Genomic DNA, 26028 nt, shown 5'->3' with positions numbered 1-26028 from the left:
TTAATTTGGTTGTTTTTTTACTCCATTTCTAAACTTGGTCTCAGTTAACATTCCATACTGGTTATTAAAGCCTGAGTGCAACCAAATTCTCCAAAAACAGACTGCATTTTGTTATCTTCCTGACATTTTAAAAGTTCTGTACATGCTATAACACCTACGAAGAATCATTTTGTAGATCCATGAAATGTATCACAACATAATTATTCTATGACACTCTAGTATCAATAAGGCATCTAGAACTTATAATAGCATATTTTATTTATTTTAACTAAATATAAAGGTGGGTGGGATTCTCAAGCCTCTGATATATGTTATCGCAGTCTCGTGACTCTCTACAGAGTCAGAAAAGTGGCTGTAAAAATATACTTCGAATTGCCATAAGGTTTACGATGCATACTTGTTTGTGTTTCAGGTTGTAATCTATGGATCAGGAGAAAGTGAGCAAAGCAAGACAAACACAAATGTCTGGATATGGCAACTGGTGTGTGCAAAAAGTGTATCTTATTTAGAAAAGTTTAAGCATGGTTAATTGCATATGAATTATATAATGCATTCTTTAACGTCCCTCCTTTTGATATCTGATTTGAAGTAATACATATTTTCAATTTAAAAGTGTATTCTGCAGTCTAAATCTCTCGTCTTTTTCAAAAGCATATTTTTCCATGAGCATACATTTTACTTTAAAGAGAAAATAAATCCTCTCTCTAAAATAATCTAATGTTGATTTGAATGATTGCAGCCATAAAGCGGCATCCATTTGCAAGACAAGATTGTTTTTTTTCAGACATATAAATGTATATCATATATATCTCTACCGTGCTTTTATACTTACAGTCCATCATTTATGTGTCCCGTATCCTAAAGAACTCAATGCTCCATCACTAACAAATCTCATTGATACAGTATATTTGAACTCCAATATTTTACATACAATCAAAAGTGATTGTAGCAGTTTTAAAGTCCCAATAGCCATCACAATATCTCTATATGCTGTGTATGAGCATTGGAACACCCATGCTGTACTACTGTACCCCTGATGCATTTAGCATCTGACAGTATTCCCTCATAGGAGTTACCTTCTTACACTAACATGTTTCTACTGAAACTATACTATTACTAGTGCTGGTATTTGGTTTAAAAAATAAAAGTAAATACAGAATTTTTATTAACATGATTTTAAAAGTTTTTGATTAATTTACATTGTAATGATAATGCGTGAAGATTTTTGTATTTTAATACATCTGGCACACCAGAGGTTAGTTTGAGTTACAAGCTACTTTTAGAAATACAAGGAATTGTTTTTGTGGAGGGTCAGGTCATTGACCTTGCCTGGCTTTTATGTGTAGGTCTAGGAATGAGGTCTGGGAATACCAAAGGGTGTTGCCAAGAAGATAGTCTTCCGTATTGTATAAGTTTACTAAATATAAAATATCATGGGTCTAACAAAGATTCACAGGAATTACAGATGAATTTTTGTAACAGTTGTGATTAGACAAATTCAATTATACGAAACAATTCATGATTGTGAGAATACACCGGTCAGATATCCATTTGTTGCTCGAACATAGGAGAAAGACAGTAATAAAAGAGTGTCCTTACATGCGGCAAACTCACCCAAACATATTGATATGAATCACATTATTCTAGGAGCTATGGGGATAATGATATGGAGTATTTTATATATTCAGGCATTTTTTTTTTAATTCCAAAGAGTTCTTTTTTTCTTAAGCCATAAATGTGTCATTACAGATTGATGTAGAAAGGGGGTTAAAGATACACCCAGAAGGTGGGGTTATGCTGTATTTCAATGAAAGGAATTTAGCATATAAACCCTGCATTTGGAATATGAAATCAGAATTTAACAAGAGGTGTGTTCTGATGTCAGACACGTAAATTCTCATATTTTATGCTCCAACGGCTTCTTTGGAGGAAATCAGATATTTTTATGTGGTAACGTGTAGGATTTTTTTGTTTATCTTTTTATTTTGTGAAACTGTTTGCCTTTGTTGTATTGTATGTTTTTATAATATTATTTTTCTCTAACCTAAGCACTGAACTATTTTTGTACAGTATGTAATGATTTGGGCTCTGATAAAAGTTTGCACATTTTGTAGAGTATTGCATTTTCTGACACATTTTGGCTGCAATAGACTTTTGTATGTTAAGTACATATTTTTTATTTTAAATAGGGACCAAAGACTCTGCAAGTGAATCTTGATATCTCTTTGGTGGTAGCAGCAATTTAAAATATATTTGTGACAGGTTGAGGGGAGATATTTACTTGACGGACCTGGCAGAGGTTTAAAATTGACCAGCTAGATAGCTTGCGTATTAACCCTTGTCACATATAAGTCATGTACTCACAGGTGTGCCGTTCATGACATGCATTAAAATGAATGAAAATGTTTTTCATAGGGCTTCCAATAATACGATTTTAGAAATAGCAAAATCAAAAATATACCGCTGGAAATTCTGTTAAACACACAGTTAACACTGTAAATTTTTATCACAATAAGATTAATTTAAGGAATCAAAACTACTTGCATCTAAAAATTGCTTAACATGATTTATTGGGTATTTTATCAAATTATTTTGCACAACAGATCTCCTAAAAGTTTTTAATTCTGCAGAAGCAAAAGTGGCTTCAGTCGAGGCTGATAGTGTGCTTACCCAGTGAAGGTAGTTAGGGTAGTACACATCACTCAATTTGTAATCTACCAGTAGTAATAATTTAGTATTGATTGATTCATAGTTAAATATATGATTATACTGTATGTCATGATTTGATAATCTGTACATTACCTTCAGAAGTGTTAATTATTTAATTATTATATGTTTTGTAAATGTATTTATAGGAAGGCACATCGTTTGTTACTTTGGATGGTAAAACTCTGAAGCTGACTACTGGAGATAGTCTACTCATTCAAGAACAGTGTCTGTAAGTGTGGTTTCAATAGTTTTTCCGAAAAGGGTGCTCCCTGATTCATGGCCATGTATTGTACCATACTATAGAAAGTTATCAATCACTTCAAATTAATACTTTGTATATGCTGTATGAGAGCATTTAGACAATCATTCCCTTCTCCTATCATAGTTGGAGTATTTTACAAGCTACCGTATGTCTTTATATAACAATTTACATGATGATTTATTTCTAGCTTTCTTTTGGTAGGGCTACAAGCAAGAAAGGAATGGGTAATTGTACTTATTTTTGTACAATTTTTCATATATGTTTGCAAGTAAAGTGTATTTAACCTGTATACAAATTAACTCCACCAACCATGTGGAGCTGTGGCTATGTAACTGACTTTACTACCAATTTACAGTGTGTGTGCGCGTGTATATATATATATATATATAAATATATATATATATGTATATATATATATATATATATTTAAAGAGATGGGCAAAACTGGGTGTGAAATCAGAACTGAATACAAAACCTATAGGATTTTTAGAACCGAATCCAGAACATTGGGTCAAGTGCCCATTTAGGTGTTTCTTATCATATCTTTTTTTTTAACTTTTTTCAGTTACTGTACATGATGTTTGTTTCGTAATTGTTTTTATGGTTTTATACTTGGTTTGAGCATTTTTATGCTTTATTATGCTATGTTAGCATTTCCCTGCATATTTTGAGTTTTCTTTCCAAAATTTGGTAAAAATCCAAAACCAAACAAACCAAGTATTGGCAAAAGCAGAATCACAGCATGAAATTTGCTTAGAACATAAAACATGAGTGAAAGTACCCGCACTTAATACATAGTATTATTCATCCTATAGGGATGAACTTTGTTTAAAAAAGGTGAGGATGAACAATACTCCAAAAACACAAAAAACGCTATGTACATTGCTGCATGTCATAAAAATTATTTTATTATTGTATTGTATGTCTTTATTTATATAGCGCCATAAATATACATAGCGCTTCACAGTAGTAATACATGTTGTAATCATATAAATAACAAATAATATAAATAACAGGTCATGGGAATAAGTGCTTCAGACATAAGAGTAACATTAAGGAAGAGGAGTCCCTGCTCCGAGGAGCTTACAATCTAATTGGTAGGTAGGGGAACGTATAGAGACAGGAGGAGGGAATTCTAGTAAGTGCGTCTGCAGGGGGCCAAGCTTTATGTATCATGTGTCCAGGATTATCCACAGTGCTATTCATATGCTTCTTTAAGCAAATGTGTCTTAAGGTGGGTCTTAAAGGTGGATAGAGAGGGTGCTAGTTGGGTATTGAGGGGAAGGGCATTCCAGAGGTGCGGGGCAGTCAGTGAGAAAGGTTTAAGGCGGGAGAGGGCTTTAGATACAAAGGGGGTAGAAAGAAGACATCCTTGTGAAGAGCGCAAGAGTCGGGATGGTGCATAGCGAGAAATTAGGGCTGAGATGTAAGGAGGGGCAGAAGAGTGTAAAGCTTTAAAAGCGAGGAGGAGAATTGAGTGTGAGATGTGGGATTTGATCGGAAGCCAGGAAAGATATTTTAGGAGGGGAGACGCAGAGACAGATTTAGGAAAGAGTAGAGTGATTCTGGCAGCCTCGTTTAGGATAGATTGTATGGGAGACAGGTGAGAGGCAGGGAGACTGGACAGCAGGAGGTTGCAGTAATCGAGACAGGAGAGAATGAGGGCCTGAGTCAGAGTTTTAGCAGTCGAGTAACAGAGGAAAGGGTGTATCTTTGTTATATTGCAGAGGAAAAAGCGACAAGTTTTAGAAATGTTTTGAATGTGAGAGAGGAATCAAGTGTGACCCCTAAGCAGCGTGCTTGGGCTACTGGGTGAATGATCGTATTTCCAACAGTAATGTGGAAGGAGGTAGTAGGGCCAGGTTTGGGAGGAAGTATAAGGAGCTCTGTTGTTGCCATGTTAAGTTTCAGTCGGCGGATGGCCATCCAGGATGATATTCCAGAGAGGCATTCAGAAACTTTGTTCTGTATAGCAGGTGTAAGGTCAGGGGTTGAAAAGGTAAATTTGTGTGTCGTCAGCATAGAGGTGATATTTAAACCCAAAAGATGTGATTAGGTCACCTAGAGAGAGTGTGTAAAGAGAAAAGAGAAGGGGTCCCAAGACAGAGCCCTGGGGTACCCCCACAGAGAGATCAATAGAGGAGGAGGTGTTAGCAAAAGAGACACTGAAAGTACAATGGGAGAGGTAAGAGGAGATCCAGGATAGAGCTTTGTTCCGAATATCAAGAGTATGGAGAATGTGGAGGAGAAGAGGGTGGTCCACGGTGTCAAATGCTGCAGAGAGGTCGAGTAATACGAGCAGAGTGTAATGCTTTGGTAGTCGTCGGTTATTTTAGTGAGGGCTGTTTCAGTAGAGTGAGCAGTGCGGAAGCCAGATTGTAGAGGGTCTAGAAGAGAATAGATGTTGAGAAAGTTTAGCAATCGAGAGAATTCAAGACGTCCAAGGAGTTTGGAGGCAAAAGGCAGGAGGGAGACAGGTCAATAGTTAGAAGGACAGGTAGGGTCAAGCTTGCTGTTTTTGAGCAATGGTATAACGGTTGCATGCTTGATGGAGGATGGAAAAGTACCAGAGTAGAGGGAAGAGTTAAAGATCTGTGTAGCGATTATAGAAGGAGCAAGAGGTTTTAGGAGATGGGAAGGAATGGGATCAAGAGGGCAGGTGATAGAGGGAGAAGAGATCAGCAGTGACACATCCTCCTTCGAGATAGCAGATTGAGTCAAGAAAGGCAGGAGGAGAGTTAGGAAGCAGTGTGGGATGGGAGGAGGCAACAGATGGGATGTTCTGACGTATGGATTCCACCTTTTCCTTAAAGTCAGCAAAGTCCTGAGGTGAGATGGAGGAAGAAGAGGAGGCAGCCGAGGGTAATCTGAGTAGAGAGTCAAAGACAGAAAAGAGTCGGCGTGGGTTAGACTTGTGCATGTTGATTAGTGATGAAAAGTAGGTTTGTTTAGCCTGAGATAGGGCAGAGTTGAAACAGAACAGCATACATTTGTAGTGAAGTAAGTCTGCGAGCGTATGAGATTTCCTCCAGAGGCGTTCAGAGGAGCAGTGGAGGAATGCAGCATGCGTGTGTTGGAATTTAGCCAGGGTCTGGGGTTAGAAGGGCGAGGACGGCAGAGAGAAAGCGGGGCATGTAGATCAAGAGAGGAGGATAAGGCAGAGTTGTAGTTCCTGACCAGGTTGTCAGGGTCTGAAGTAGAACTGAGAGAGGAGAGGGAGGAGCGTAAAGTGGAATCAAAAGCTGGTAGGTTAATAGAGTGCTGGTTTCTGCAAAAACGAGGGCTAGATGGAGATGGAGAGGGGAAGAAGCAAGATAGAGAAAATGATATGAGGTGATGGTCAGAGAGAGGAAAAGGAGAAATGGAGAAATCGGTGAGAGAAAAGTTTTTAATGAAAAACAGGTCTAGGTAGTGGCCATCTTTGTGGGTGCTAGCTTCAGTCCACTGTTGAAGGCCAAAGGAAGAGGTTAGAGAGAGAAAGCGGGAGGCCCAAAAAAGAGAAGGGTCATCAATGTGGCAGTTGAAGTCCCAAAGAAGAAGAACAGGGGAGTCTGAGGAGAGAAAGAAAGAGAGCCAGGATTCAAAGTGAGAGAAAGGCAGAGGGTGGATGAGTAGAGGTAGGTGGGCGATAGATGACTGCCACGTGGACTGGCAGAGGCGAGAAGATCTGGACTGTGAACCTCAAAGGAGGGAAAAGCAAGAGAGGGGGGAATATGAAGGGTTCTGTAACGGCACAAAGAGGAGAGCAGGAGCCCCATGCCTCCACCCCTGCCGTCAGGGTGCGGAGTGTGGGAGAAGGTAAGGCCACCGTAGGAGAGGGCAGCTTCCAGAGCAGAGTCAGACTGAGTGAGACAAGTCCCAGTTATAGCAAAGAGAAGCAGGGAGTGAGAGAGAAAGAAGTCATGCACAGAGAGGAACTTGTTAGAGAGGGAGCGAGCATTCCAAAGGGCACAGGAGAATGGGAGAGAGGATGGAGGGTGGCAGGGGATGGGTATGAGGTTGGAGGGGTTAACACCAGAAGGAGTAGAAGTTGCATGTGGAAGGCGAGGATGAGAGCACGTAGAAATAAGGCAGGGACCAGGATTGGGAGAGATATCCCCAGAAGCAAGGAGGAGAAGCATGCAAAGAAAGAGAATGTGTGAGGATGATTTGTAGGGGTGTGTTTTAGTGCAGGGTGTATAGCTGTGTGGTGTCAGAGGGCGCAGGTAAGAAAGTAGCTCATGTGAACTGAGAAGTGATGAAGGAAGGGGAGATGGAGATATGTGAATAGAGTTAGAGACATAAGGAGACTGGTGGAAGGAAGTGCATCATTTGAAAATAAGTGAGGTTACAGCAAATATAAAAAGTAAAGGTGGCATCACAGCAATAGTTAAGAGTTGAGATGTGCAGTATGGGATGATATCCTCCTTCCCAGCGTAGATCAAATGCAGGAATCAGAACCAGTAGGTGTTGTCCACATTTCCACTTCTTTTTGAACTTCATCTAACATTCTACTTCAAGCATGTATACTTTAAGCATGGCTGCAAACAGCTATTGGCTGCTGTGGGTTTGCTTATATACTTTTAAAAAGTCACCTGGCTGGCCCAAGCAACTTAATTAACACATGTGAGGGACATTAAAGCAGGTGGGCAGGACAACACCCATCTTAGAAAAAACAGGTGTGAAAGCTAAATTGAATTAAGACAGCAGGGGATGATTTTATCTTAGTCTTGATGTTATATAATACCTTTATAATAAATTCTACTTCGTTAATTATCCCTGTCATTTAAGCCATTCACTTTAACATTTCCAATACAGATGTGCAAATTATGTAGACAAGTACAAATTTGATTTCTTTTCACTGAAATACTGTAAATGTGATGCAATGTGTCCCAAAACAGTATCTACAATGACCTGAAAGAGATTGGCTCTGAATTATCCATTTGTGATATAATTCCAATGTAATCTAAATGTAAAAGATACCATGAATAAATCAGTAGTTATTTTTTACAAAGAGGTAAAGCAACTAAGAAAATGTTGGTATGTAAAGTGCAGATGTTAAGACCAGAAAATTACCACAAGAATTTGGGAGGGAAGTCTGGGAGGAAACATGACCAGGTTATTGTTAATTAATTTTATTTATTTTTTATTTATAATTTTTTTTACCAGGAAGTAATAAATTGAGAGTTACCTCTCGTTTTCAAGTGTGTCCTGGGCATAGAGTTAAGATGACAAATAATACATGGTTACAAATACAGTTACATAAGTGAACAAGGTTATACATTATATTCAAGATATAGCATGCACAGTTAGAGATCATATATATTATAGACATATGTAACAGTTACAGACAAGATTCAAATGATTGTTCCTATTGGTAAACTGTGATGGTCAAGAAATATACAGTCAATATGTTTTTTTTTTAGTTGAAAAACTGCAACATAATCTGCATATTTTAAATAGGTACTGCTGGAACAGAGACGATGGATGTATTGCCTTGTGCATTTCCCAAGATCCCGCTCAAAAGAAACCATATCGTTCATAATTTGATCACAGAATTTTCAGAAGAAAGCAGCTGCATTTCAATTGTCTCACAGTTTCCACAAGAATCATGTTATAAACTAATTTGATGGATGTACTGTAAGCGGGAATAAATATTTGTGTCTTCTTTTTAACTGATTCAAGACAGTTAAGCAATAAAGAATTACTCACTACTTGTGTATGGAAATAGTCATAATATTGTATTATTTCACATATAATGCCACATCAACTAGTAAATCAAAATAATAAAATAATCCAGATGAAAAAGAATCCTGCAGTTTGGTAGTCACCAACAGTTCATTATTTTCTTTGAGTAATTATTCTGTTTACAATACTGTATGCTAAAATATTGTTTGGTAAACAGTGCAATAAAATAGCCTTCCTGCACAATAATACAACACTGACATTTTTCTTTAGAATCTTTTTTTTTTTTTAGAGATTTTAAAATATTGGCTAGAAAAGTATACCTTAAGGGGACAGTCCAACATAGATATATGGATTCATTTAAATAGTTGTAGCTATTGTATGTAACATAAGTACCACAACTCATCCATAAAACACATTTTGAGGCATTCAATGTATTAATTATTTTGATCTATATAAATGATACACATCTATATGCAATGATGTTATGATACAGCCTTTTTCACAATGAAAGTTTTTTTTAATTGTTATACTGCATATATGTTTATTTTCATCTATATAAAATAATACAGACTATTTTCTAACTTAAGGAATACCTAGAAATAATTATATGGATGATTAATGTATATTACACTTGTTTACAAGGTTAGACTTGACCTCTTGTACTGTAAAGTAATCAACTAAATCAATCTAATAATTCATTTACAATATTCAATTAAAGGCATATGGCACACTTTATTTTTTACTTAGTAATTGCATTATGATCCTTTCACCATGTGGATTTTATAAAAATCCATGTGACAAATCCATTACCACAATTTACTCAATGTGATCCTAAAAGAGAACGTGCCACTGACTGCAAATAGTTGTCTTGATCAGTGGTAAAATGGTAGAAGGTACAGGTACTTAACAAACTGCTACAGCTTGCAGCAGAAAAGACAGTATTAACTAAACGTCTCTGGATTTACAGTCAGCAGTTTAAGGTCTGGGCAGAGGTAGGGAATGTGCATTAGAGTCAATGGAATATTAGTTAACCTTGCTGATGAGTACATAGCCGGCTTGATGGAGGTGCCGTCGGGGTATGTTCACCGAGCCTTGTGCTTACAGAGGCCCCACGCACTCCCCCACAACAGTTAAACTGATTGTTAGGGGAGAGAGTGGGGCCTTTTTAACACTCTTATCTTCTCCGGCGGCATCTCCTCATCCTCCACATCCATCATCATGGCTCCCCAACGTCAAATGAAGTTGTGTTGAAATGACAAAACATGCGGCGTCACGTTGCTATGGCAATGGGATGCCTTTGGCACCGCGTTGCCATGACGTGATGCCAACGCGACACAATTTGACGTCGCAGAGCCATGATGATGGGACAATTAGGAGATGCCACCAGAGAAGGTAAGAGACGAGGCCTCGCACATGTCCCTGCACCAAGCCTAGCAAACATCCCAGCCGGCCCTGAGTACTGTAAATTCAGCAAACAGATCACAGGTAAAACAATCCATACTCTGTAACAGCATGATGGTATTTTTGTTTTTTTATTTAACAAATTGGGCATACGAGCAATCACAGTTTCTTCAAGTACTGCCCCGGGTGCATTGAATGAAGATCACATTCAGGAACAAAAAATTAGATGGCACTCCACTGGACTTTTGTGAATAGTAGTGCTGGTTTACTGAAGGATTGACTGAAACGCTAATCCTTCAATAAACCATCACTATTCACACAAGTCCAGTGCAGAGCCATCTCGTTTTCTTTTCCTTTGTGTTTTTTTTTTTATACATCAGGCCAAGTATGTTCATGTTACTGAATTTTGAATGGGTAATGTCAAGCGATACAGTCGCTGTTACATGTCCAGGAACATTGCTGCAGACAGGCCCAGGACTACAGTTCTGACCCCCCCCCCAAAAAAAAAAAACTTCCCACCCACCAATGAAAAAAACTTCCAACCACCAAATACATACAACAAAATCTCCACCTCCACAAATATATACAACCTCCCCCACCCCCCCAAAAACCTATAAAAAAACAATACATATAACCCCCCCCATACATACACACACACACACACAAATACAAGGTCGGTCCGGAACTAATTGGCCACTGATACAAGTTTTGTTATTTCGGCTGTGTACCAAAATAAATTCAAGTTACAGTTAAATAATGAATATGGGCTTACAGTGCAGTCTATCAGCTTTAATTTGAGGGTATTCACATCCAAATTGGAGAAAGGGTTTAGGAATTACATCTCTTTAATATGTAGCCCCCTCTTTTTCGAGGGACCAAAAGTAATTGGACAATTGACTCAAAAGCTGTTTCATAGACAAGTGTGGGCTATTCCTTCATTATTTCATCATCAATTAAGCAGGTAAATGGTCTGGAGTTGATTCCAGGTGTGGCATTCGCATTTAGAAGCTGTTGCTGTGAACCCACAACATGCGGTCAAAGGAGCTCTCAATGCAAGTGAAACAAGGCATCCTTAGGCTGCAAAAAAAAAAATCCATCAGAGAGATAGCAGGAACATTAGGAGAGGCCAAATCAACAGCTTAGTACATTCCGAGAAAAAATGAATGCACTGGTGAGCTCTGCAACACAAAAAGGCCTGGACATCCACGGAAGACAACAGTGGTGGCTGATCGTAGGGTCCTATCTATGGTAAAGAAAAACCCCTTCACAACATCCAGCCAAGTGAAGAACACTCTCCAGGAGGTAGGCATATCATTATCCAAGTCTACCATAAAGAGAAGACTTCACGGGATCAAATACAGAGGGTTCACCAAAGGTGCAAACCATTCATAAGCCACAAGAATAGAAAGGCCAGATTAAACTTTGCCAAACAATATCTAAAAAAGCCAGACTAGTTCTGGAACAGCATTTTTGGACAGATGAAACTAAGATCAACCTTTACCAGAATGATGGGAAGAAAAAAGTATGGAGAAGGCTTGGAACGGCTCATTATCCGAAGCATACCACATAATCTGTAAAACACGGTGGAGGCAGTGTGATGGCATGGGCATGCATGGCTTACAATGGCACTGGGTCACTAGTGTTTATTGAGGATGTGACAGAAGACAGAAGCAGCCGGATGAATTCTGATGTGTATAGAGATATATTGTCTGCTCAGATTCAGCCAAATTCAGCGAAGTTGATTGGACGGCGCTTCACTTTACAGATGGACAATGACCCAAAACATACTGCGAAAGCAACCCAGGAGTTTTTTAAGGCAAATAAGTGGAATATTCTGCAATGGCCGAGTCAATCACCTGATCTCAACCCGATCGGGCATGCATTTCACTTGCTGAAGACAAAACTTAAGGCAGAAAGACCCACGAACAAACAACAACTGAAGAAAGCTGCAGTAAAGGCCTGACAAAGCATCACAAAGGAGGAAACCCAGCGTTTGGTGATGCCCATGCGTTCCAGACTTCAAGCAGTCATTGCCTGCAAAGGATTCTCGACAAAGTATTAAAAATGAATATTTGATTTATGATTGTGTTAATTTGTCCAATTACATTTGAGCCCCTGAAATAAGGGGACTGTGTAAAAAATGGTTGCAATTCCTAAACGTTTCATACTATATTTTTGTTCAACCCCTTGAATTAAAGCAGAAAGTCTGCACTTCTCTTGAATCTCGGTTATTTCATTTCAAATCCATTGTGGTGGCGTACAGAGCCAAAATGATGAAAATTGTGTCAGTGCCCAATTATTTCTGGACCTAACTGTATATATAAAACAAAAAGTGCACGCTCCATAGAGCATAAATGTGTATTTAATGAAAACAAGGGGGATAGACAGGGGGAGGGGAAACAGGGACACTTACAAAAGTAAGAAATAAAAACAGCATGTGTGAATAAAGTATCACCGCCAACTTGACTGCTCCGGGATCTGACTGCCTCAGATTACAAGCTCACAGGGTGAGCAGGAGAATCCAGTCTGTAGAATGTATACTCCGGTGTTGGCGCGATGCAGCTAAAATGCATTATAAAACTGCTGTAAAAGAAATCCTGGGTCTTCACATGTGCTCCAAATCTACTCTGACGAGAAACAGACTCCTTAGTGATGATACGTCCTGACGCGTTTCGTCACAGATCAGTGACTTTTTCAAAGGATAAAAGATATATATATATATATATATATATATATATATATAAAAAACAATACATATTAAAAAAATACATATAAAACCAACCCAAATACATATAAAAAAGACCCCAATGCATCTCAAAAAATACCCCAATGCATCTACAAAAGACTCCAATACATCTTAAAAAGAGCCCAATCTATTGAAAAAAATAAAACAATACATAAAAAAAACAAATCTCCCCTATATATAAAATATACCACAACCCATATAAAAATTACCCCAAGCCCCCAATACATATGAAAATCCCCCAAATATATATATAAATACCCCCAAGCCCCCCAATACATATACAAATACCCCAAAGCCCCCAATACATATAAAAAAAAAACAATACATATACAAATACCCCCAAGCCCCCCAATACATATTAAATACCCCCTAGCCCCACAATACATAAAAAAATTCCCCCAAAGTCTCCCAATACATATAAAAATATCCCCAAGCCCCCCCAATACCTATAAAAATACAGACTTACCATGGGTCAAGCCAGGCCCGGTGACTGTGGAGGTCTGCTAGCTAGGGGGGCCAGAGCTGCAAATTTTCCCCGACCTCTGGCAAGGCCCTGCTGCCGATCGTGGCCAGGCCCTGACTCTCAGCTGCCTGCAGGACCTTTCCTCTCTTTGTCCCACGCTGCCAAGCTTCCACTGCCGGCACGCGCCGGGGCTCTGATGGCAGCGTGCGGCGCGCCTGAAACTGGGCCAAGGTTACTTCCGGCGTACAGACTTCAGAGCCCCATCGGGCACTGGCAGGGGAAGCTCAGCGGCGTGGGACAGAGAGAGGAAAGGTCCTGCAAACAGCTGAAAGCCGGAGCCCGTCCACAACCAGCAGCAGGGCCTGACCAGGTCAGGAAGAATTTGCAGCGCTGGCCGGGCCCCCCCCAGCCAGCGAGCCCGGGACACCAGCCCCAGCTGTCTACCACTCTCGGCAGCCCTGCCCAGGAATGTCACTAAAAACATCTGCTTGCGTGGAAAGTCTTTTGAGAAACTGATGCAATAACATAATGCACTGGTCAAAGTCCATAATTACATGATGCGCAATTAAAAATTGCAAATTAACATTGGTGTCTGACTGGAACTGCATTCTTTGAATGTCATCTCAAACATATATTGGTCTTAATGCAGTAGACAGAACTGCCATCTTTTTCGTTTTCCCCTTTAATATGTGCATCAATACAATCCACGTAATGATATATGTGCATATAAGCCATGTTGCCGATCGAACCGTTCTCCTGTGATGGATTGGCGAAAATTCAGCTCAGGGATTCACTAAATGGCTATCAGTGCAGAAGAAGAGGACCAAAGATCCAAAGTTCTGCGGGGAAGGTGATCACTAGATGCAATTGGTGCACTGCTAGAGAGAGGTCAGGGCTCAAAAAGGGGTTTGTGCCAGGGCCTGTTCAGAAGAGGTAGGAGATGTGACTTTGTAAATGGTTGCTATAGAAACAAAAAATGCTTGTTACATTATAATACATTACAAATGTAATTCAGAGTTGTTTTAATAAAAATGCAATAAGTATTTTCTCATAGTACAGAACTGATTAAAAAAAAACACATGTAGGATATTGCTTGGTCTGCAGCTTTAAAGACGAGGTGGTTTAGAAACTCCAGTTATTCCTGTGAAATCAAATGTTGTTCATTTAGGGTAAAACTGTTTTATACTGATGTAAGGCATGTTGAGGGGATGCCATGTTACCCTACAGTGCGTAAACACTTTCTCAAAAAAGCGAATGTTGAGTAAAGGTGATACCTTTAACTCTTTCTGGCACCCCTGGCGGAAAAAGAGTTACCTTTTAAATTCTGTTACTAACTTTCATGACTGCTAAAGTCTCTTCTTTAGGTTGGGTTACAATATAAGGTGAAAGATTTAGTTACATTTACATTATATGCAAGGGTAAGCAATACATGTGTACAGTAACACATGTGCCCCCACCCTCTGGAAGATACTGCTTCAGTTACAAGGTGTTGTTGTGTGGCCATACCTGTCAGGAGAGCTGAGTTGTCTGCGATGGCCTGGAGACTAGGACAGGCTTTTTGATGATCTGATGTTCTTTTACTCAGGGTGGTTAGCACCTCCAGCTGTAGTGGGCTCCAGGATGTCCAGAGATCACGACCCACCAAAGCATACTTCCTTCCCTTCTGCCCAGGGACTGACACTCAGGCAGGATTAAATAAAAGCAAAGGGGACATTATTGTGCAGTCACTGCAGTTGTTCTTTACAGCGGATGCAGGGGTCTCAGAGGATCCCAGGCCTCTGGATGGTCCTTGCTCTTGCATTGTGGAGCCTTAGATCTTCCATGAGAAGCCAGCCCATGAGGGGCTGATTGGCCTCTCAATCCCAGCCGGGAGATAGCACACATTTCCACTCCTTAGGAAGGGTGGAAGCAGACTCAACAATACTTTGTCACTTCCTCTCTGACCTCTGGAAGGAGAGGGCTCAAGGTCTGTACTCTGTACCACTCAGAGAGTAGCATGAGGGGGGTCAAATGCCCACAGAATGGCCTGTCACAGCCTGTAGCTACAAACGACATACATGACAGGGGGTAGAGAGGCAATCAGGACCAGCCCTGTTACACATGGAATAATTAAACATGGCCACCTTCAGTAAAGCTTTGTTGTACAAAGAATGTGCATCACACAACAATGTGACGAGCAAGTGTAGGAAGATACCGTAGATGTTTACATTTAACTACTTTTCCACATGGTATATGTTACTGTAGGCTTTATGTAGTAGTATGGTGAACTTTAATAATTTAGAAAATAAGGGGAATTACATACAGTAGTATGCTGAAGTGGCCATTAAAAGGCACAAATTCCCTTAGATTTCACAGGGGATTTTCGACTGAAAACTGCTACAGCAGATATAGAATAGGCCCTTAAGGGCTCGTCCAGGCTGAGAGCGAGCGTGCATGCATGCTCGTGCTCAGCACAATCAAACACATTGCGACAATGGCAATGTGCACGTTCCCGTGAGCACATGGTGCTCAGCTGCTTGGCGAGACAAATCAATTTGATTTTGCAGCTCGCTGGCGCATCACGTGAGAGGTTTGCCCAACGAGGGTGAACCAGCTCCGTGACATCATAGCCACACCCCCCAGCATACCCCCCCCCCCCCCAAACACACGCAACTAGATGGCCAGGAAGGTTGCACCCTGACCGCGGCCTAAGTGACTTCCTTTTTGCCTCATCTTGCTTTGGAAAACAAGTGTATATATGGATCTTTACTATATAAAGTGGACTATAGGAATGTGAGGCAAATAATCCTGTTAGCAGGGTTGAAATGTATCCCAATCAGTTCCTTAATAACATTCCTTTTCATAAACCGCACCAATAATATATAAAGAATGTTCCTTGAACTAGTTCTTTGTTGATTTTTCTACTCTGACTAGTTATTTTGCAGTTACTGTAAGTACATTGTGTGATCAGATCAGCTGCTGTATTTTCTCTCTTTGAAGCTTTATTCTTTCATTTTTACTCTAACCCTCCTTAACCTGCTCTAAATTTCTACTATTTACAGTGGCAGTGCTCAGTCTCCCAGGACACGAATAAGCAGATTGAAAAAGGATGAGCACTAGGAACTTTTGTAAAACATAAAAGGTGTTTTATTTGACATCCGTCTATAAGGCTCCACAGGTATTGACATATATCACACTTGACAGAAAACTTGTGGCAAAACATGTTATTCCCTGGTAGCTCTCACTCCTATGCTGGGTAAAAGTACTTGTTTCCTGTAGTAAATAATACATTGTCAGTCTCTTGCATAGAGTTAGTAATGCACCCATGTCAAATGCGTCTTTCAGGAATACACTTCGGGCTGAATTAGTAACCCGCTAAGTATGTACTACATACTTCTTCCATACCTTTTTGATCAGGCTTGCACTAGAAACCTCCTGGTTGGGTTAGTCTAAATATACTACCCTGGAGTTACTATGCCAAAAACTCCTTACTAAAAGCCTGCTTCCTCATTTTCAATAGTGAGAACAATTACTACTGCTGCTTGCTTAAAGGGCACGTTCCTAATTGAAAGCAACAAACTGTGATAGGACACTTCTTGATACACTTAACTATACACACAAACCTATTTACAGGACTCACAGTGAGGGGCCAAGTCAGAACTCTGACGAACCTGTTTATCGAACATTGGGTGGCTCTATATATAGACTTCTATCTCCCAATGTGACATCGTTGGTCACAAGACATACAAGGGAGTGGCTATCCTTTCTGCATAGTCATCCTACATCAAATGATGGGGAAGGGAGTAACCTGAGTGAGCCCACAAATGTAACCCAAGTAAGGCTATTCACCTCTTATAGAATTAGTAGTCCACAGAAGGGGAGCTACACTACTATATTGCATAATGTATGAATGAGAGTGCATGAATTTCATGCATTGAAATCAAATCTGTTAATTGTATGGTGTTTGGCTTCTCCACAGATGGTGGTGATGCATTGGCTTCTTTTTTTGGCACACTTAACGATATAAATTTGTTAGAGAGTTTAAAAGGCAGCAGGAAGCAAGTGAACCAGAAACTGCTCTGTACTTGCCAATTTCAAAGCACTTTCACATTCATTTCGGTATACCCAGAGGTTAACTCTAATTAATACGGTACAAGGATAATTCATTTTCATCTTAAAATGTCATACATAATATGTAAATTCACACAAGGAATAAGAGTGAGACACCCTTCCATATCTAGAATGTAGAATATTTAATTTATATTTTGATTTTGAAACAGTTTCAAATCTATCATGGCTAACAAATCTATTTTTTGAGTATGGTATATATGAATAATATAATGTATTATGTAGCACAAAGGAAAAAGGAGTCTGAGTTTAGGTGCTAAGGCACCCATAACTTCATGTTTCCCAGCTACTTCACGTATGTTATTTTGCAAGTTAGCAAAATATGAGGTATTTAGAGCTATAAAAACATCTTGCTGACATTTATTGCTTTTAAGTAAAATGTACACCTGTTAATGACAGATGTGAAGAGGAAAATGCGTGTAAACAATCAGATGGTAGTCTTCAAACTATGATGTTTTTAAAATAACTGATATTGCTTAAGGAAGAAAATTGCATTAACTATCAAACTGTCTGCATTTCAAACAATAGTATTGTTATATGTTATATAAATGCACCAGAACCTTAAAATATTCTCCAAAAATTACAACACATCCAAATAGAAAAAATACCCCACGTATAATGCTGTTCAAGAAACACATTTCATTGGCCTTCTTCCTCTAAGGCAGGCCTGCAGAACACGCGGCACGCGGGCCGCACTCATTGTGCGGCCCGCGGCGGCTTTGTCCGTCCTCCTCCTCTCTACCGAGCCCGCTTTCCCCCTCCGCGAGCCCGCTTCTCCCCCCCCCCTGCAAGCCCGCTTTCCCCCCCCCGCGGGCCCGCTTTCGCCAGTGCGCGAGCCCACTTTTACCCTGCGTGCGAGACCGCTCTCCCCCTCCTCCCCGTGAGCCCGCTCTCCCCCTCCTCCCACGTGAGCCCACTCTTCCCCTCCTCCCCCGTGAGCCCGCACTCCCCCTCCTCCCCTGTGAGCCCGCTTTCCCCCTCGGCGAGCCCGCTTCTCCCCCCCCCCCCTGCAAGCCCGCTTTCCCCCCTCGCGGGCCCGCTTTCGCCAGTGCACTTTTACCCTGCGTGCGAGACCGCTCTCCCCCTCCTCCCCGTGAGCCCGCTCTCCCCCTCCTCCCACGTGAGCCCACTCTTCCCCTCCTCCCCCGTGAGCCCGCACTCCCCCTCCTCCCCTGTGAGCCCGCTCTCCCCCTCCACGAGCCTGCTCTCAGGACTGCGCGCTGTATGCGTGTGGCACTTCCTGTGCCTGCTGCTTGCGAGTGCGCTAGTCCTGCCTGCTCTGCAGCCGTGAAGTGAGGTGTAGGGGGAGAGTGATGTGAGGGGCAGGGGGGGTGATGTGAGGGGCGGGGGGTTGATGTGAGGGGCAGGGAGTTGATGTGAGGGGCAGGGGGTGATGTGAGGGGCAGGGGGGTGATGTGAGGGGCAGGGGGGGTGATGTGAGGGGCAGGGGGGGTGATGTGAGCAGCAGGGGGGGTGATGTGAGGGGCAGGGGGGGTGATGTGAGGTGAGGTGCAGGAGGGGTGATGTGAGGTGCAGGGGGGTGATGTGAGGTGCAGGGGGTGAGGTGCGGGGGGGGTGAGATGCAGGGGGTTGGGATGTGTGTGCTCTGCAGGGGGGTATTGTGTGTTATGTGGAGGGGGAGTATTGTGTATGGCTGAGGGGGAGAGATGGGGGTGTGAGATAGTGGGTGAGTCTCGCAAAGGTTGATGATGAGGGGTGAAAGGGGAGATATGAGGATGAGGGTTGCTGGGGAGATATATGAAGATGATGAGTGCTGGGGGGGATATGAGGATGATGAGGGGTGCTGGGGCAGATATATGAGGATGATGAGGGGTGCTGGAGGAGATATGAGGATATGATGATGAGAGGTGCTGGGGGAGAGATGATGATGATGATGATTATTATTTTACCCGTGCGGCCCGAATCTGTTTTCCTTGGAGCAATTTGGCCCTTCTCGCTTTACAAGTTGTGCAGGCCTGCTCTAAGGGCTTAAAAACAAAGTAAACATGTCACCTTTGAACCATTCCATCTCCCAAAACCCCCAGTTATACCACAGAATCACAAGCAATGCATATCTCAGAAGAGAAGTTAGACTCGACAAAATTCAACATGGTGGATATCTCCTGCAAGCATTGTAGTGCATGCAATCGGAAGCCTCCTATGAGCAAAGATATAAAAACATTCTGCAGCTCTATAAAAAAAAAAAGCAAGCAGAGATATGATGAAAAACAATATTGAAGACTTTTTATCTCCATCTCCAGCAACAATGCCATAGATTGTATCTAAAAGTCAGTCATATGCAGTGGATGACTTTGGGGACAAAAAAGGTATGATACTGTATATCTGAATAGTTTTTTCAATACTGTAGGCCTTACAACAATACCAAATTAACTTACATATGGTCACAGCCTGTATATACAGAGAATTAAGAATGAGATTTGCAAAGCAGTGCTAAGCTGTACACAACTTTATGGCCCATTTAAATGAATACAAATCCATATTATTTATTTATTTATAAAATATTTTACCAGGAAGTAATACATTGAGAGTTACCTCTCGTTTTCAAGTATGTCCTGGGCATAGAGTTAAGACAAATAATACATGGTTACAAATACAGTTACATAAGTGAAAAGGGTATACATTATATAAAAGACATTGCATGCACAGTTAAAGAAAATATATATTATAGGCGTATGTAACAGTTACGGACCAGATTAAAATTTGAGACAGCTTTAGTTTTAAAAGAACTTAAACTGGTGGTGGATGTGAGAGTCTCCGGCAGGTTGTTCCAGTTTTGGGGTGCACGGTAAGAGAAGGAGGAGCAGCCGGATACTTTGTTGATCCTTGGGACCATGAACAGTCTTTTGGAGTCAGATCTCAGATGATAAGCGCTGCTGTGGTAGGGGTGAGGAGCTTGTTCAGATAGCTGGGTAGCTTGCCCAGAAAGTATTTGAAGGCAAGGCATATATTTTTCTAATGAATAGCCCAACACTTGGCGAAATATAATTTTATAACAAACACGTTAACATGTTACCAATTAATCTTACCTTTAATTTTTACTGCTCATATTGTACTATTTACCACATGTATACAATCACCATTTTTTTCTGACCTAGAAGTACTGTAAATAGGGGGATATGTATCAATATAGAAACATAAGTTTGAATTTGCATCATACTGTATGCAACCATACTGTTATAGGAAGCTTGTTTGAGCTTGTTAAAACATCTTGCACTGGGCAAGAGAAACTAACACCACCTCAGATGTGTTTGATGTTAATGACGCATGCTTGCTAGTGACGCAAACTTTGTTCCAGTACTTTTCATTATAATATTGCTCCAAGAATCCTCTCCACTAACTGTTCGAAAAGCACTCCACAAATAGCTAAGTGACGCAGGGGAGGAGGGGGCCAAACTAACTAGAATGTCACAGTCAGAAATGCTCCACATTAGCTCCAATAGCAAAGCTCATCACCATTTAACCTGGTACAAAATGCCTCTCCTATGTTTTTTGTTGATTTACAGTAAGAATTTCTGAGATGTAATAATAAAAAATAAATTTTTCCTATATTTATTGGACTCTGGAAGTGATGGACAGGATGGTCCGACAATGTTTAAGAATCCAAACTCAAATTCAATCCACGTACCTGAAATGTGACGGTGGTGTTGGTGGTGGACTTCCATTTTAATAGTAAAATAATTTATGGAGAGATGTCTGTTATAAAAAAGAAGCGCACCTGAAGTACCCAGCTGGGAGATATGTCAATGACTATTCAAAGTATATTTAAATGAGTCCCATTCCAACCTTCCTGAAAGGATTTCCATAAGAACTATACAGAGTTGATAAGATTTAGGCACCTAATGAATCATAAAGTTCAGTGTGAAATGGTGTTCAGACTCCCTATTCGCTCAGGAAAACTTTTCCAATAATAGTAATATGTAAATCCGGGGTACTCTCTAGTGTCCACAAAATACATCTATATATGGTATGCCTAGTGAGGTCCCAAGGATCCCCACATATTGCTGCGCAATATCTGCCTTCTGTAGGCAATGTCCAGAATTTAATAATAGGAGGGGCAACATATATAAAGGCTAATGTCTATTACCTGTTGTACGCCCTCGGCTCGAAACGTGTAGGTGCATTTTTTATCTACTGGCTATCGATGTAAGCTACTAATAAATCTATTTTTATGGACGTTACCCCTTGATCGTCATTTTTTCTCCACTTTGCTGGATGTGCTCCGTTTTTTTCTCCAGAAGACTGCTTGACCTAATGAATCATGACTGGGCTGGTGTAAGACCCAACAAAATTAGAACCCACAACCTGTGCTGCTCTGGGTATCATCTCTAGTAGTGTGAGGTAAACCAGCTGATGGTTAGCACTGATTTCACAGCATACATTTGAGTTCAACTTCTCACTGAGTGAGCACTTTATCCTCTTCTGGGATATGAATAAACATATCTAATAAGCAATATTGTGCCATGAGACACCTTCTGGCACGGGAAGACACCTTACATTCCATTTTAATAGTCTGTAATGTATTTCAGCACCGATGGCAGAGCACTGCTTATTAATAAGGCCCATTGTTTTTATCCTTTATACGATTGGAAGTACAAACTGAAGTCACAAGGTCACTTTATTATATTCATTTCTCTTTTCATCTGCTTTCTTTGCTGTGCTTAACCTTGCTTTCACTTGTGAGTGTCAGAAAACCTGTGTTTTACTTAATCTCACGTGGCCTCAGTAACTCATAGCCCTCAGTACACATTACTTTGTGCTTGAAGTCCTTTGAAGGTTACAATCAACAAAATAGATATGCTAGTGCATAGTTACAGTAGTGCAACCCAGCAGCTGGTCTAGCTCACACTGTTAGAGATGCTGCTTATGAAAGAAGTAGCTCCTTGTTCTAGTCCTGTTGGGTCTGACACCAGTACACTGTTCCAGTCACTACAGTACTGTAGGTGTCTTAGCCTTATAAACTCAGTATAGTTCCTGTTTAGCGCCTTTTAGAAAGTGGGTGGTGACTCATTTAAATATACTTTACATACTTATTAGCATATCGTTTGATTGCCATCTCATAGGGACAGGTTTACATAACTTCCTTTTATTTATTGATAACATATTTTACCAGATTTACATTGCAAGCGCCTTGGGGAAGGAACCTACTTCCTATTGTCCCAGTTTGTTTTAACATACAGTATATGTAGTCTTTTGTCATACAGTACAATGTTATTGTCTTCCCTCCAACATTGTACTGTGCTGCGGAAAATGTTGGCGCCATACAGATAAAAGATAATAATAATAACTTCATACCCGGTAGGTTTAGCTTAACAAAGGAAGAGAAAAAAATATTATGATTAGAGATTCACATCTTTATACAGTACAGTACATCACATTTTAATATTGTGCAGAGTAACTCCTCCCGCAGCTCCAGCTACAACAATTCACTTAAGGGGAGCTACTGTAAGAAAATACAAAGTATCAACAATAAAATAAACAGCATGAATTTAATATAAAAAAGCAGACCTTGGCAAATTTCTATACACAGCCTCCAGTATTTGTATGGTATCATTCACAACTAAAGGATACAACATTGTCAATTTATATAAAATTGTAGAGTTCGCTGATAATATCTGTATCAGAGAATATTCATCCATTCTCTTCCAACAACTATATTAACAATTTGATTATGTTTCCAAAATATTACTTTTTAAATTAATTGTACTGTATTTGTTTTGTTAATTACACTTTATACGTAATATTATAAATATATTGTTACAAGCCATGTTATAGACAACACAATGCATTGCTATGTCTTTGCCCCTTAATATCAGTTTTATTTAGTTTGGCAAACTTAAAATAGGACTTTTAAATAAGGTACTAGTATAATAAACGTAATAGGCCTGATTCAATATTGTCTGAAACAACCGATCAAGCTGTAGTCAATAGCAGTTTTGGTCAATCGTATGCATGTGAGAAAATATTTAATGAATCCCAATGTGCCTCCTCCCAAACATGTTATTGTTAGAATTACTTGCGCTTTCTATGCTTTTCTTGCATGGCAAATTCTAACTGTAGAGTATTTTTGATCACCACCTGTTCAGCTATCATACAAGCACAAAACCATGGCACTGCATACTCCAACGTAATGAGACCCATGAAGTTTCCAGGGAATTCTGAGTAGTCCCAAGGACAGGCGTTAAAGCTCTTCAAAAGTAAGCCTGTAGAAAACTCCCATGCATATGTCCATAGAGTATATATGAAACATCTTAAGAAAATATTGCATCTTGTCTGAAGAAAAATAAACATTTTTTCCATAATAAGCATTGATGTTCCATATATGATAAAAGCCCAAATGCTGCTAACACCTTTTAATTTCCAACTGAAGGCCTGGAAAAAGTCCCATGCTGCTGTAAACATTATCTCACAGAGAAATCCATGCGTGGCATAAAGGTACCATCTACAAAACACATTCAGAGATCGTGTGGTTCCCTCCATCTTTTGAAATCTCATTCCAGTGAAATTCATACAGCTTTGAAAGAAAGAAAATAGCAAACAGTAAGTGGTACTAAAAGGTAATAATCACATTTAAGACAAAGTCTGGGTATACTAAGAAGCAACCACCAAAATGTCAACATCTGAAAATTACTTTTGGTATCATACTGATGCAGCGGCCGTTATTCGAACACATCACGGCGCCGTTTTTGAGTTCTCTGCTGTTCCCCACGCAGCATGAACGCGGCCAATCGCCCCAGGCACCCGCGCTTATCCCAGGCACCCGCGCTTATCCCAGGCACCCGCGCTTATCCCAGGCACCCGCGCTTATCCCAGGCACCCGCGCTTATCCCAGGCACTCGCGCTTATCCCAGGCCCCCGCGCTTATCCCAGGCACCCGCGCTTATCCCAGGCACCCGCACTTATCCCAGGCACCCGCGCTTATCCCAGGCACCCGCGCTTATCCCAGGCACCCGCGCTTATCCCAGGCACCCGCGCTTATCCCAGGCACCCGCGCTTATCCCAGGCACCCGCGCTTATTGCGGATGTTTTGTTTGAATTTCATGGATTCTGTTTCTTCGTTTGCAATAAAATGGATGAATTGTAATGTGTACAGTACTGTGCTACTGTGTCAATGTCATGTTTTTAAAAGCCAGAATACTAAAATTCGTTTTTCTGCACTCGCCGCGCTCGCATCTTAGTGCAGGAAGGCTGGAACTCATCCCGCGGTTTCAAATCGGGATTCCGATGTACATGACGCGTGAAGTGTTCGAATAACGGCCGCTGCATCTGTAGGTCACATAATTTCTTAGAAAGCAAAAATTTGACTCAGCAAATGACTCTTCGCGATTTCAGTGTATCATGAGTAAAAAAAGATGCAGTTACACTGCACCACCTTCCGATCCATAAGCGTAACTTATGCCTTCAACAACCCTGTATCTGACATATGAGAATAAAAAAAAAACTTTACAATTCTTTACGGTGAGTTTAACTGCACTTAACATTTCACTATCCTGTTCCATTACCTAACTTGTTCTTAGACATAGCGGTGACTTACATAAATCTGATTAAAATTGGGGGTGAAGGAAACTGGGGGTGATATTGACAATCACCCCCCAATTAAGAGGTTCCTTAAAAAAATATCTACAAAGAGATATATAAGTGGGCCTATATAATAAGATCATATTATTTTTTTTGGTGTGCCAACATTTGAAGGCTAAAAAGTAGTACAAACCTTTATAAAAATGTATATTGTATGTACTGTTTGAAGGCTTCATACATATGTCACATTAGTTGTTTGACATTCATTTTGATACATTACGTCATTTTCAATACCTGATTGAAAACATTTATTTTAAACAGAATTACGTATGTGTATTTTTCTATTTAAAAAAAATATATCCATTATTAGTGTAATGTTATTTACAATATCCATACTATGAAAATAACTGATTTTGTTAACATTATAATAAAACATATGTTTTGGTTAATGCATGGAAACTTAATCCTGAACTATTACGATTAACAGACTTTTTAAGGTTTATGCCAAGTTGAATTTCGCGAACATTTTCTATTATGTAAAAAGCCAAAGTTCTGCTGACCTATTAATTTTCAGCTAAACCAGGTCTAAAAATACTTAAATACTGCTGAACATTATTTCACAAAGGAAGTACTGAATGAGGACTGGAAGATAAACAGTTATTGTATAACACATACAAATATGTCCCCTACAACACTGTATTGTGTTTGTCAGGACATATGTACAGGCATACCCCACATTAACGTACGCAATGGGACCTGGAGCATGTATGTAAAGCGAAAATGTACTTAAAGTGAAGCACTACCTTTTTCCCACTTATCGATGCATGTACTGTACTGCAATCGTCATATATGTGCATAACTGATGTAAATAACGCATTTGTAACAGGCTCTATAGTCTCCCCACTTGCGCACAGCTTCGGTACAGGTAGGGAGCTGTTATTGCTGTTCAGTACGTGCTGACAGGCCATGCGTGAGCTGACATTTGCCTACTGGGCGATATGTCCTTACTCGCGAATGCACTTAAAGCGAGTGTCCTTAAACCGGGGTATGCCTGTAGACTTATCCCTGATAACAGTGACAACTGAAAAATGCTGTCTTATGCCCTGTCTATAGTTTTGTTTATAAAGAGAATTATTT

The 26028-nt window shown here is 40.3% G+C and overlaps 1 protein-coding gene across 4 annotated transcripts in view; it reads left to right on the top strand.

The window, feature by feature from the left end:
• HAAO (3-hydroxyanthranilate 3,4-dioxygenase) overlaps positions 1-8664 on the top strand; it is a 56494-nt gene extending 47830 nt beyond the window's left edge. For all 4 annotated transcript variants that reach the window (XM_075595757.1, XM_075595758.1, XM_075595754.1 and 1 more), the window contains 3 exons: positions 413-481; positions 2856-2938; positions 8414-8664. In XM_075595757.1, coding sequence (XP_075451872.1) covers positions 413-481; positions 2856-2938; positions 8414-8495 — 234 coding nt within the window. In that variant the 3' untranslated portion in view covers positions 8496-8664. The remainder of the gene's footprint in view (positions 1-412; positions 482-2855; positions 2939-8413) is intronic.
• Positions 8665-26028: the final 17364 nt, after the last annotated feature.

This window comes from Ascaphus truei, chromosome 4 (assembly GCF_040206685.1).
Source record: "Ascaphus truei isolate aAscTru1 chromosome 4, aAscTru1.hap1, whole genome shotgun sequence".
Classification (NCBI taxonomy): Eukaryota; Metazoa; Chordata; class Amphibia; order Anura; family Ascaphidae; genus Ascaphus; species Ascaphus truei.
The sequence above is the reverse complement of the archived record's forward strand: the minus strand, read 5'-3'. Positions and strand labels throughout refer to the sequence as shown.